The sequence below is a fragment of the Hippocampus comes genome, unplaced genomic scaffold, assembly GCF_001891065.2.
Source record: "Hippocampus comes isolate QL1 unplaced genomic scaffold, H_comes_QL1_v1.1 scaffold127, whole genome shotgun sequence".
Lineage (NCBI taxonomy): Eukaryota > Metazoa > Chordata > Actinopteri > Syngnathiformes > Syngnathidae > Hippocampus > Hippocampus comes.
Genome location: NW_017805500.1, coordinates 108,734 through 122,630, shown reverse-complemented (window position 1 = coordinate 122,630; position 13,897 = coordinate 108,734). Strand labels below are relative to the sequence as shown.

Here is a 13,897-nt window from a genome sequence, read left to right as displayed (position 1 = left end):
CCTTGTGCCTACATGCCTTATTTTAATTGAAGGTATACAGTATAGGTTAAAGGTTGATGGTATTTTATTTTGGACTCCTTCCAAAAGAAAAAAAAAAGAACAACAGAAAGCGATGCTCTTTTTAGCAGAATATTTTTTTCTTTTTTGTCGGGGGGAAATATTTGGAAATTGACATCGAGACAGAAAAAGTATCCCAGTACATCATTGTGTGAAAAAAAAAAACAATAATGCTGTTAATTACCTGATATGGGCGATGGCTCAAAACAAGAAATATTTTGAGTACACACACTGTATGGCTCGACGCTGTGAGAAGCAAAATGAATTCGAAAATTAAAATAAAAGAAAGGTATATAAAACAGGCCACCAAAACAGCGAGCTACTTGTTCTTTACTTCGCTAGCTGTCAGGAGAGGAGGGGCTACGTCACGAGGACGCGCATCTGCGTCATGACGTCACCAGAGCGTCCGCGGCGCGCAGTGGGGAAGCCGCCTCGCCGCCAGTGGAGGAGCAGGCAAGATATTGGAGAGGGGGAGAAGCGAGGCGGCCGGGAAAGACGCCTTCAGACGGGGGCTAGTGGACGGAAAGAGGGCGCAGGACGGTCTGATCACGTCGCCGAACGCCCCCGGGAGCTCCGAGAGTCGAGGGATAATCTTGAATCGCCTTTCCGACTGTCCATCTTGAAGCCTGTTTTGCAACCGTGAGTAGTGGAAGTTAGCTGTCAGTCTGAGCCCGCAAGCGTGGATGTTGTCATTTGTTGGATTTGGGTTTTTATGCAATTCCATTTTTGGATACAATGGTTAACATGTGAACAGTGCGTGCACTGATCGTGCGTGTGCGCGCGCTACCCTTCGCGGGCAGGAACATCAGCAATAACATAATTAAAATTTGATGGCTAGTGAGCCAAAGCACTTTCAGCTTGAGCAAGCGTGTTTGGGGACACTTTGGGGTTGACTTGCAGCCTTGTTACCTAGCCTAGCATGCACATTCTTTAGATTTAACGGTCTAAGATTTCATAGTAGCTCCTGCAATAGACGTTTAAAAATGACCCGATACCCCAACACCGATACCACTTTACCTGCCTGACATATCTTGCGGGCAGCTGATGTTCGAGCGATGTTAGCCCTGTGGGAATACTTTTAGGTAAACTTAGATGACAACACTTTGTTAGACGACTTCATTTTCTGCTCAGCAAATAAGATCGATGAACTTTTCTCTCAAGTTGCATAAGTGGGCTGTCCGGCAAGCACCAAGTTTCGCAAGCTCCAGAGTCTGCATAACCAAAAATACCTCATGTTGCTCTGGTACTTTTGATGTATAAAATTCCATTTAACATTTTGCAGATGATTCACCGATCAAACTGCTGCAGTATAGCTCCGACTACAGCCGAGGAGAATTTACTCAATCTCCGATTTTCTTTGCCTCGAGTATCGGCTGGTATCCGCGGCGAACACCGAAAAATAAGCCAGGTGTCAGCCTGATCCCTGGTATCGGTATTCGCTCACTTCTTCACTAAGAAGAATGTTCTTATAATAATTTTGAACCTTCCTAATCTTTGCATTGCTCGAAACGTCTCCCATATCTGCACAAAGCCACACCAGTGCAAACACTCATCCTCTTGTGTCCAGATAATGACACATTTGCAAACCAAATGGATCGTGAATCTGATACGGCCGTGTTGATGCAGGCGGGGTGGTGAAATCTTCTGCCCCTGCCTTGTTGTGCAACGCTCAGTGGGAGAGAACGCGAGAATGAGAGGAAAGGGACGCTGTGATTTCCTCCCACAGCTCCATGTCTTTGCCCCTCCTACAGGAACACTGAGCCAGGGAACCTGCTTCCTTCCCGCAGATTACTGTAAACACCCTCTGCTGTCCCCCGCTTCAATGATTGAATGGCAGAAAGGCAATTTTTTTTTTTTTAAACCTTCATTCTCCTTAGCGGCCTTGACAAATCGAGTCTCAGTTTTAACCTCCCCGCTCACCTTTCTTGCACTTTGTTTGTTATTTATCAAACACGTTGGGGATTTATTGGTGTCCAGACCATGTTTCACTTCATCCTTATTTAGCCTGGCAACTTCTCACCGCACTCCTTTTCGAGTGGGAAACTGTGGCTCCCCTTTTATGTTAATTGACGTTGACAGTTCATCTTTTTATTTGACGTCGTTTTCCCCTACAGCCTCGATCGTAGGTTAATTTCCGGACGGGAGGCGATGCTGTCTGCCGTTTATCAGCTTTGCGCTTCCCATCGCCTGTATTTGTATGCGTCTTATCTGCACCTCGTGAGGGTGAAGTTACAAGCCATCATGGCTGCTGAGGATGATATCTCACACTTAAACGCGTTATTCTCCTTTTGCACACAGTGCCATATTGTGTTTGGTTCGAGTCTGGTGAGATGAGCAGAAAATGTCATCAGAGAAATATTGAAGTAATCCACGTTTTAGATTTTAAATAAATCATCTTGTCTTTCTGCACGCATCATGATCACCAAACACACCGCCTGCATTTCATTTAGTCGACGACAAGCACTTTGATAGGCAATAATGTGACTAAGCATAGGTTGACTCACTTTGTGTGTTTGTGTGGTATTGTGCGGTATTGTGTGGAGTGATTGACGGAGGCGTGTTTGCCGTAAAAATAGAACGCATCCAACACCTCGGGAATGCCGGGGGAGAAAGACGACAAGGGAATGCAGAGGAAGCGGTAGCATCAGGGAGACGACGCCATCCTCGCTTTTGGCATTCAACCCCGGAGACTCCCCCATGGGGCAGTTGTGATATTCCAAGAGTTTATGAGGTCCGTGACAACAGGGCGGGTACGGAAAAAAAAAGCATGGAGATTTAGCGCTATTATGCTTGCTTCAGAAATATGGGGTTAGCGCCGCGTGTCTCCTCCGACAGACGAAGCAAAAAAGTTTGAACGACGCTCATGCCTCTGGGGACCGGCGTTATTGTTATTACTTTGGTTATGCTAAATGCGATCTTGGGTGACAGTTCAAGAGCTCTAAACAAGTCAATGCACTCACTGTCACCTTATGGGCCCAAAAATAAGTACCAAATACGTAACACGCTCAATACTAGAAAAAGCCAAATTCCTGTCAGCTGAAGTCAAGAGAAGTGGATTGCAGACATTTTATTTTCTCATACTTCTTTAAGTGTTGAGTCACCGAGTGCGGTTGAGCAAACCCTGATGTATCTGTTTGCCTCTATTTCTGACTCCTGGCTTTCAGTCTTCACGAATGCCACTGCGGGCTACTTTGCCGCAAAGCTACTGAACTGTCTGGAAAATAGAATTTAAAGCGTGTTGTTTTTGCCGGCGACGACACGCACTTCGGCGTGTTATGTCTCACTCGCATGCGCTGTCGAAAATCCCATGCGTTGCACATTTGAAAGAATTTCGTGTAGTCGGCCGAGGAGTGTTTTGCAGATGTTTCACTTGGCAGCGCCGCGTTGGCTTTTTTTTTTTTTTTCACATGATTGCCTCGCCTTCAGCAGATGTGTCTCGGGCATGTGAGCTTTTGCTTCATCTCATCATGCATCACAAGTTGTTGTGCTGACACTTCTCTTTTGTCTGAAAAGTATGGATCGGGTTCATTTTTGTACATTGTGGGCAGCTTATCATGTTATCAGGTTACAGGGCGCAGGAAAGGGTTAAATTGCAATGGCAAACTCACGCAAGAGTCAGTCGTAGGATCTGTGAGGCATTTACGGGTCAATGTGCGTCACAGTAAGCGAATAGGACATTATGTCAGCAAGCCCCCACACCACACCACACACACACTTCTTCAAACAAAACATCTCCGAGTGTGTTATTACTTACATGGCCACTGAGCTGTTCATGTGTGTGCATCTGTCAACTTGATACCTTCCCCTCCAGAGAGGGAAACATTCGACACGCTTCCACTTGATTGGCTGAGTCCAGAGTATGCGCGTGTGCCGGCCCTCGTTCAGGTGTGTGTTCGCAGCCCCGAGGGGTGGGGGTGGGGGGGGGACGCAGATGGCTTTCCCCGTTTCTGTGAAGCGCAGGCGGCCCGCGACCGACTGGCTGCGAGTTAGCGCGGCGGTGGCCAAAGATCAGTGCAGTTGGAAGCTTGCATTGCTCACACGGCTGCAGGGCTGTGAAATTTGACGTTGAGGCCAACTCATGTGGTGCGCTTGCATTTTAGCAACGTTGTCTTATCGACGTATAAGGCTTTTTCAAATTCAAAGCGTACAACTCGGTAAAAATGTGCAGGTTTTGTTCACAAGAGCTTCTAACATCTCTCCTCCTCCTCCTCCTCCTCCTCCTTCAGGTGACTCGGCGATTGCCGCCTTTGTGGAGTCGTGGGGTGCCTCCGTCCTAAAGCGTACTGGATTACAGTGATCACAGGGGTGTCAGCATTCCATCACGAGCTCAAGATCACGAACAGGAATCGGTTTGTTCCGTTTGTAACTTGGGACGTTGCAAGCTTCCCCCGTGACTAATGTTTTCATCAGGACACAAGTTGTCTACTTGGATTATTACTTCTTTCCTATCTGGTGCTCTCACTTAGTTCTTTTCGTTGGAGCCCAAAACCCGATAAGATTCCCTCATCATGTACGGAAGTTCTCGGTCCGTCTCCAAGCTGGATGTGGTGGGATCCAACGGTAACGGTTCGGCGTCGGGCAGCCCGGGCCGCTCCCCCCGTCTCCCCCGATCCCCGCGTTTGGCTCACCGGCGAAACGGCAGCAGCAGCAGCAGCAGCTCCACCGCCGGCCTCACCGGCTCCGGGAAAACCTTATCCATGGAGAATATCCAGTCACTCAATGCCGCTTACGCCACGGGGGGCCCGATGTATTTCGCCGAAGGGACCGAAGACCCGGTGGGAATCGGGAGCCTGGGTAGTGTCCTGAACCCCTCCCTGCCAAAAAGTACCATGACGCTGGGCAGGGCCGGGGCGAGGGTGCCTTACGGGGTTCGGACCGCCTTTGTGGGGAGCAACCCGAATATCAACTCTGGAGGAGGGGGTGCTGGAGGGGTCGTGTCCAGTGACTCCATAGCGTTTGGTGGGGACGTGCAAAGTCAGCCCACGCAGGCTTCCACTGTGCCCCACTCCATGAGACAGGTGAGGGTTTTCCTTTCCTACCTTATCCACAAATCATTGAGGCCTTCGAAAAATGTCATTCAACTAAAACCATAAGAAGTATGCAGTATGTTTCAATTGGTTCTTCACGGGGTCATTAAAAAGCATGAAGTCATGAAATGGATTTTTGCCAAAAATGAAACCCTTAAACATTAATGATGTAATCCAGAAGCATTCATTATTTTGTAAATGTGGTTTACACTGGAAAAAAAAAGGGGGAGGAATCCACAAGTTGTTTCATGTTCCAATTAGTTTGCGCTTAATTTGCAAATAAAAAATGTCCTTTTGCGTTCGGCTGCTGCGTCGTTTGGTGACTCTTCTCTGACGTTCACTCCTTCGTGCTGCTCAAATCACAACATTTCATTCCCCAATTAAAATCAAGACCGGGTGTTTGATTTCAAACGTGCAGTGTTTTTAAGCACGAAGTATGTTGTAGGTGCGGGAAGGCGCCATGACAGACCTGCAGAGCCAGCTGAGAGAGGTCCTGCGAGAAAATGAACTTCTACGCAGAGATGTAAGTATCCAAAATGTCAACGAATGACACAATCAGCGGCAATCTACGCCACACATGTAAACGCCAAATTGCATGCGTTCTTATTCCAGTTGGATGCAAAGGAGTCCAAGTTGAGCTCATCCATGAACTCCATCAAGACATTCTGGAGCCCGGAGCTGAAGAAAGAGCGCGCGCTGAGGAAGGACGAAGTCACCAAGATGACCGTGTGGAAGGAGCAGTACAGGGTGGTGCAGGAAGAAACGCAGGTACCAAATAAACCTTGTCTGTGCATCCGCTTTACTGATTACTTGTTATATAAAAAGTCAAATAGTTACTCTACTGATTTTTTTTTTTTGATTAGTCGTGACTGAAAAATTAGCACAACACCACTGATGTCATTACTGTATGTTTTTATAAAATCCAGTCCGGTAGTGCACCCAAACATTTTGTTATTGTGGTAATACTGTCACGGATTAATCACATTTTCATTCATTTCAATGGGGAGAGATTGTTCGAGATGCGAACGTTAGGCCACAAGCAGTCCCCGGACAAATTCAAATCATATCTCAAGGCACGACGGATTGAGCCGCTGAGAGTTCAGCGAGTGCAACGCGCCAGCTGATTAGCTGCTGTCAAACGTGCACTCACGCTCCTCCTAATAAGTCGTGTGCACGCGCCGGGGAGGGAATACATGTTAAGACACGAACGCATCTTCTCCCGTGCGCTAATGTGATATCGCCTTTTTCCACTTCTTATCACGTCTTCGTATTCCCTTCTCTTTCTTCTTCATTTACAACACGCCCCCGCCTTCTATTACGGTCATCCGACGGTGAGTCAGCTCTCTCCTTCCCTCGCTTTCCTCGCCGCCCGAACGGCACGTTAGAAACGAAGTGGCCCCCGGGTAATTTATGGCTATACGCTCCCCTGCGGACAGGCGCACAGCCGCAAGCATGCCGGGTCACGCCTCCAAACGTTTAGGAATGTTCACCTCGGCCCCGCCCTCCCGTGCTTCCTTCCGTCGAGTGTACATCACGTCCTCGAACCAAAAGAGGGGAACGGGGATGCTGTGTAAACAACGGCGTCACCATGGCGACGGGCTCGCAAAGCAAGCATACATTTGTGCAGTTTGTAAACACTAAGAAGCTATCAAAAAGTGCTTTTTTTTGTGAGAGTTATGATTTCATCTCAGGGTTATATTTTGCTCTTCGAGTATAGGCAGCAGGTCCAGTTTTTCATTCCTTCTTGACGGCCTTTTTTTCTTTTTTTTTTTCCATCCGGGCATGTGAAGCAGCCTGGTCGTGGAGCTTCAATAAACTAGAAAGCAAGAAAAGGACCCAGGCGTAACCAAACGCATTCATCTCCATTCCGGCCATTTTCCCTTTTGGGTCACTCAGGCCGTACTGGTTACATTTGTGAGATTGGTTTCTTGTTTGATCACTGCAGGAGGAGAAAAAAAAAAAGGGAAGCGCAGGGAAGAAAAAAGGCGCAAGGAATGCCTGGAATGCTGGCTTCCTTCTCTTTACTTGATTCTCCACCATTGAGTTCTCCCCGCAGGAGTCTGTCTGAGCTCACACTCGAATGGTAGCCATCGTTTCTCCTCACGCGCCAGTAGCGAACGAAACAATAAGCGCACTGTCCTTCTGCAGGGCCGCTAAACGCTACCGGCTGCACGCCGAGCTGCGTGACGTCAGAGCCGGCGTGTGTGCCAATGGAGACGAAAGAGAGATATGGAAGGGAGAGTGTTTTTGAGGTCTCACGCATGTTGTTTGAGGCTTCTTTTTGCATGCTATTTTGCTTTTTGTTTTTTGTTTTTTTTTTTTTTGGTTTATATTTATTCATCTCATGTGTGCCCGCTTCGTTTGTTTGTGCGTCTGTTTCACTCCGCGTTCATGTGGCTCAGTGTACGACAATCGGGCTTCTTGTGTCGTATCCGGCTAACTGCACAAGGATGATTTGTGTAAATTTTTTTTTTGTTCACTGCAGTGCAGATTGCTCCCCACCCCACCCCACCCCACTCCACTCTCCCTCCATTCAAGACAATGAAACAGTCTTCTGTGTTTATTTATTTATTTTTAAATAAATGATGGATTAACACGCTTGGGCCAGCATGCAGGAGACAAAACCAAAGTGAGGAAGTGTTGCCTGAACGCATCGCGGCGGAGACCGCTCGGCGTGCTGACTCATTAAAGGTTTATAATCTCCCCGCTCAGCACTTAATGTTATTACATTTGGCTTTGAACGGAGTATTTCTAATTTCATTAACCCAAAGCCAGTGACGAGACGCTCCGTCCGACAGATTCCGGCAGCCACTTCACATTCAAAATCAAATGTTCTACACCCCTGCCCCTGCCGCTTCAAAAGAATGTGTTTCCCAGCATGGAAAAAATGTGGGGAGGAATGGAAAACGGAGAGGTGAAATGGATGCACGGCAAATAAAAACTGACCTGAGGGGGGGTTGGGAAATGAAGGCAATGTTGTGAAAAGGAAGAGGGAAGAATCGATCAGGAAGGCGACTGCATATGGAGATGAAAAAATAATTGACTGACCTAAACGAGAGCGAGTGTAAATGTTACGCATTAAAAATGAATGCCAGGGGGCTGCACTGGAAATAGATGGCTGTGATGATGGGTGGTCAACAGTTTCTGTACTCGAGTAATATATTTCGGTTGAGTATTTTGTGTCGTGGGTGACCCGCTGTTTTTATTCCACCGATCACTATTTGGCAGGAGCTCTTCTAGGCTGAAATGTTGTCATTTTTCACCGCACGCAGCAGTTGTTCGTTGGCATATGTGCGGGAGTACAAAGGCACCCGCGGTGCGAATGCAAGTCGACCTGGAAAGGACAACAAGCATGCTGTCTCGGCACTTTCTAAAAAGTCATTTCTTTAAGGCACGTCTGCCTTCGATGCCCGATGCCAACGTCTCAAAAGACAGCGCCCATCGTCTGTGTGTCATCACTCACTCGGCTCGGCCTCTGTGGCCCGTACCGTTTTCGTCAACCTATGACTCATTATTTCCCCAACTGCGTGTGTATGTGTGTGTTGCCCTCTTTCCCTGATTTTTGTTTTTTTTTAAGTGTCTGACAGCGAGAAGGAAGCCTTTAAAAATGGCCGCCTCTGGAGCGTGTTGGCTGTGTGTGTTGTTCACACATGAACGCTCATGCCTAACAGATGGTCCTCAAACCCGCATGTTTATTTAGGAAGGATGGAGGGAGCGAGCCAGGGAGGTAAATAGGTGGATGGATGGAACAGAGCAGATGGAGAGGATCAGGAGGAGAGGAGAGGAGAGGCAACAACAACAACAAGAAAAAAAAACGCAGCACTTGAGTCTTATTAAACTTTCGCTTTGTGCGCGTTACACAAGGAAAGACAGATTAGCAGGGTGGAGGCTTCGACTTCTCCGACAGTGGCTCCCTCCTCCTTTTTCCTCCTCCTACTCTCACTTTCTCCACTTTCCCCTGCGAGGTTGCTGTGTTTGCGTGCCGAGGCCCCCGCGGTAGTCATGGCTCTCCTTATAAGGCTTCATTCCCTGGACAGCAATGAAGCCGGCGCGAAGGCATTCCCGTTTTTTTTTTTTTTCCCCTCCTCCTGGGCTCTGTGCATCTTTGACGTGACGTGAAAGTGCTCATGTTAAATACATGTGACAGCTGGCTGCTCTCCGAATGTTTTTCCTTGCCTGCGAAGCCCCCACTGACCCTCATGCTGCATCTCAATGTGACTGATTAGGGTCAACATTGCACTGGAGGCGCCCTTCAGCTGTTTTGGATTCACTATTTACGTGTTTTGACTCCGATCCATACATATTCTTGTCATCCGGATTTGCTGTGCAGGCAACGAGGCGAATGTGAGACGATGTTTCTCCATCCGCTCCTTTAAAATGAGGGATTTTCTTGTAATTCGTCCATCTTTAGATCCTCTTAGAGCATGCGAGTGGGCGATCCCGTCCAACGGCTCGTGGCGATTTTGCACACACACCGAGGTATACGCGTGGGTTCAAATGTGTGTTTGTGTTTGTTAGTGAGGGACGGGGAGGAAGCGTGACTCAGCCAGTGAGCAGGGGATGAGACGGAAGGAGTAACAACGGGGAGAGGGTTCATGTTAAAGGACGGATGAGCAGCGGCTGCGGGGTACGAGGATGCGGGTTGGGTCACACAAATTTTTCACGCCTCTTGTGCTATTTTTTTTTTTTTTTTCCGAAAACCAAAGCAGCCCAAGCCTATTCTCTGCCCATTCAGAAAAAAAACAACCACAAAAAAAAAAACGTCCACTGCTGTTGACCTAAATGAAGGTCAAAGTGACCTTGGGCTTGTATTGTGAAAGTCACGTGACCAAACTCAGGCCACAGGTGAGCTGTGACATTTGCAATGCAAGCCTGAGGGCATTTTAGTGTCCTTTGATTTCATATTTATATTGAAAAAAAGTAGCTTTCGGGCCTCTGTACTGACTGGTGACTAAACAGCTGACTGCTGCGCAGAACCAGGAGGCGTTTGATGGGTTCAAAGGTGAACAAAGATGACTCAGCCGAAGCACTGAAGAAAAAAAAATGTTTTCTGACCCTTTTTCTTTTTTTCCAGCGTCATGAACACACTGCACTGTTCTTGCCTTTTCACATCTAATCTGTTGTATTCCCATGAGTGTTTTTAAAGGCTTCCTAATGGATGCCTCAATTATTTCCCTCTCCTGCGTCTCCATCAATCTCTCAAGTGGTCTGACATTTCTCAGCTGCGCATTCCAGCTGCGTATGCCGGTGGGAGGTGTGGCACAAACGTGTGCGCTGGATGTGCGTACTTATCATCCGGCTCGCTCGTCTGAAAACCTTGTGAAGTTGGCACTGCGCTCACTGATGCAAGCTGCGTTCGTGCGGGACTGTTTGTTTACCTCGAGCCGCCCCCGATGCGGTTTTTGTATGCTTGACGAGAGCGATCGTGCGGTTGCGCGTCCGTGTTTGCGTGCCTGCGCCGTTAATTTATCCTGGAATTGGGTGGCATCGGAAGTCCTGTCTTTTCAAAGCATATTTCTTCATGAACGTGTGCACGCACGTTCTGCCAAATGCAAGCAGGACTATTTGTATTTGCAATTAATATTTGTTTCTATTGATCCTAGAAGAACAACTACTGATTCCATCTCATGCATTATTTATTTGTTCAGTGCAATGTGAATTACAGTGATGAATTGCACTTAGCTTTGATAAATGACTACCCTGATTCCTTTCATATTTATTCTATCATGTTATTTTCACAAGTCTTGGGACGTATTTGGGCTAACTTGAATCTTGATTGTATTTCGTGTCATGTCATGTGTTGGTATGACAAAAAAATGAGGCCTTGGATCTTTGCATCCTTGAATTTTGAGGAAAGGAAAATTCATTGAATCCTTGATTGAGAAAATGAATTAGTAAGAAGGTACATACATATATACTACAAAAATACCAAGCAGGAAAAACAAATAGCATACCGACTGTTATTCTGCGTTTTGGCCCCTGTGGGGCAGTGTGGTGCAGTGAATAGATGGAGTAAACACTGAGAAATGAGAAAAGAAGAGGTTTCCATTGAACTAAAGAATTATAACTCCTTTTTTTTCCACAGACTGCGAAGAATCTCTGCCTTTGAGTAGCGTTATCTTACCTCCGTGTGTGTGTGTGTTTCTACAGTGTGTCTATGTGAATATTAGTTATTTGAAGGAATATGACTCGAAATTGATGCTAACTCTCATTAGCATTTGAATAGCACCGCCCCATTGGCTTTAGGATGAAAGCAGATTACGTTTTAAAAAAGAAGCATGTTTTCTTTTTAACACGGTGTTTGTAATTCTTTTTTGTTGTGTGTTTAGTCGACAGTAAATTCCAATTAGGGTGTTATTAAACAGCTGAAAGCACATTTAGGGACAGCAGAATCACATAGGCTACATGCTACACGGTGGCTAAGCACGTAACGTGTTGCATTTACTGTACTTTCACAACATCGGGAACTTGTAAACGCACCGAGCCTTTCTGCTTATTAATCGTTTTTCTTCGATTATCACATTTTAAAGCTCGAGAGAAGCCAAAATCGAAACCATGACTTAAATTTCCATTAATCGACCAGCCCTACAACCAAATATTTATATTGCAGTCTTTTTTTTTTTTTTTAATCTTGTTTGAAACAGTGGTCCCTTGAGATGTTATTGCATAGCGTTTTGTAGGCCACATTACGTAAGCCTCCATTCATTTCTGACATTTAGAGTGTAACAAGCTACCTTGTCTGTCTCTACCAGCATCTCCAGTGCACCATCCAGGCCTTGCAAGATGAGCTCCGAATCCAGCGCGATCTCAACCAGCTGTTCCAGTCCGATTACTCCGAGACGGGCCGCCTCGGATCCCAGGCTATCTCCCCGCAAGAAATGACAGAGGAGAACTTCCTGCGTCTCCACAGCGAATATGAGCGGCAGGTCAAGGAGCTCTTCCTCCTGAGGAAGACCGTGGAAGAGATGGAGCTGAGGATCGACACTCAGAAGCACACTTTAAATGCCAGGTGAAGTTCAGGCATTTGGGTTGATCATGAATATTGAAATAAGTCTGGGTATCGTCCCAATACCGATGATGGACTACAATAACTTCACACAAGCCTACCGACTGACCGAAATGAAGCAGCCTTCGCAATTTTAAATTACATCCTACAATATTGTTCAGCCCTTACTGTCAATGCACTTCTCTCTCTCTCCAAAAGGGACGAGTCCATCAAGAAGCTTCTGGAAATGCTGCAGACCAAAGGCCTGTCGTCTCGCGCCACCGAGGAGGACCACGAGCGGACGAGGCGGCTGGCCGACGCCGAGATGACCATTCACCAGCTAGAGGGCTTACTGGAGCAGAAGGACAAGGAGATGTTGCTACTCAGAGAGGTGTGTGTGTGTGCGTGCGTGCGCATCACAGCCAGATGAAGATCATCATATTAATGCGGCTTTCATATTCACTGTTTCCAACAATCCACACGCTCAAACTAATTATCGTCTGAGGACTCCCTCTTTTTTTTTTTTTTTTGTCATCGGACTTGTTTAATCCAACAATTCCCTCTAGTGGTGAATTATTGTTAGTGACTTTTTTAAATATGAAAGTCAAACAGAGTCAAAGCTGAACATCCTTTCCACTGAACTGGTTGCCAATCAGTTGCTGGGCAGTTTTCACACATTTTTACATTTAATTACACCATGGCCTACATATTATGTTTCTATGCACATGGCCCCAAGCCATGTCAGCCTGCATTGCTTTCACGTATGTGTAATTTTGCCCCCTGTGCCCCTGAGAGTAATTTCTCCCAAAGAGAAGCAGTGATGCGGACATTCTGCCGCGCTCGCTTTGTGCCCCGGCGCTCTCGTTTTCTTTCCTCTTTTCTTCCTGTTGTGCCTCGGCATCCCCCTGTCATCTCACTTCATTCGCCCTGTGAGATCGGACGGGGGAGCAGCACGAAAATGAACAGGATAGCAAATCGGCATTTCAACCAATGAGCTCACATAGAGTGCCTCGTGGTTTGATTTTCGCAAGAGTTTTGTCGTTTATTCCAACTGTTTACTGAGCTTTTTTTTGGCGATGTGGGACGACAGGATAGACCTGTGGAGGCTCAAAGCCAGCACCTCGGCGAGGGGAAAACAACTCCACCCTGGCTCCTCCTCGGCCCCCATCACTCCCTCATTTCCCGCCATCTCACCTCCCTTCCACGTGTCTCCCCCTTTCCAGCCTTCGCGCTCTTTCCCCGTGCCCCATTCGCGTCACCCCCACGTCCGTTCCTCCCCTTCCTTCCCTTCGCCTTCCCCACCTTCCCGTCGCAACCATCCCGTCATCTTCGCCCCCTTCTGCCCTCCTCCTCATGTCCACCTCCAGCACCCGCCATCCTTCCCTGCGCCCTTGACGCAAACCTCCACCCAACCCTCCCATCACTCCTCCCCCCCGGTTGTCGTCGTGCGATCTTCTCCTCCTCCGCCCCGTCCCTCCCTCCACCCTCGTTTGCCGTCGCCCGCTGACGCTCGCTCCGTTTTTGTCTCTCAGGAGCTGCACAGGAGGTACGAAGCAGCTCCTGAATCCACCAAGACCAAGGCCCTGCAGACGGTCATCGAAATGAAGGTGAGGCTCAAAGAAGAAAAAGGTCCCGCGCACACTCTCGACACTTTCATTTCCCCGGCAGGATGCCAAAATCAGCTCGCTGGAGCGCGGCATGAGGGAACTGGAGGAGGAGGTGAACATGCTCAAGTCCAACGGCGCGCTCAGCACCGAGGAGCGAGAGGAGGAGATCAAGCAGATGGAGGTGTACCGATCCCACTCCAAGTTTATGAAGACGAAGGTGA

General features: G+C 47.6%; 1 protein-coding gene across 9 annotated transcripts in view; it reads left to right on the top strand.

The window, feature by feature from the left end:
• Nucleotides 1-448: 448 nt before the first annotated feature.
• LOC109520038 (ELKS/Rab6-interacting/CAST family member 1-like) overlaps nt 449-13,897 on the top strand; it is a 55,759-nt gene continuing 42,310 nt past the window's right edge. For 4 of the 9 annotated variants that reach the window (XR_002169076.1, XR_002169075.1, XM_019876981.1 and 1 more), the window contains exons 1-8: nt 449-696; nt 4,284-5,075; nt 5,530-5,607; nt 5,697-5,852; nt 11,837-12,093; nt 12,289-12,460; nt 13,602-13,676; nt 13,738-13,893. Coding sequence is in view for 7 of the 9 variants with exons in the window: in XM_019876981.1 (XP_019732540.1) it covers nt 4,566-5,075; nt 5,530-5,607; nt 5,697-5,852; nt 11,837-12,093; nt 12,289-12,460; nt 13,602-13,676; nt 13,738-13,893 (1,404 nt within the window). In the remaining 2 variants the exon portion in view is untranslated. Of the gene's footprint in view, nt 697-4,283; nt 5,076-5,529; nt 5,608-5,696; nt 5,853-11,126; nt 11,215-11,836; nt 12,094-12,288; nt 12,461-13,601; nt 13,677-13,737; nt 13,894-13,897 lie in introns of those variants that run through there. The other 5 variants (XM_019876985.1, XM_019876984.1, XM_019876983.1 and 2 more) reach the window with 2 other exon arrangements.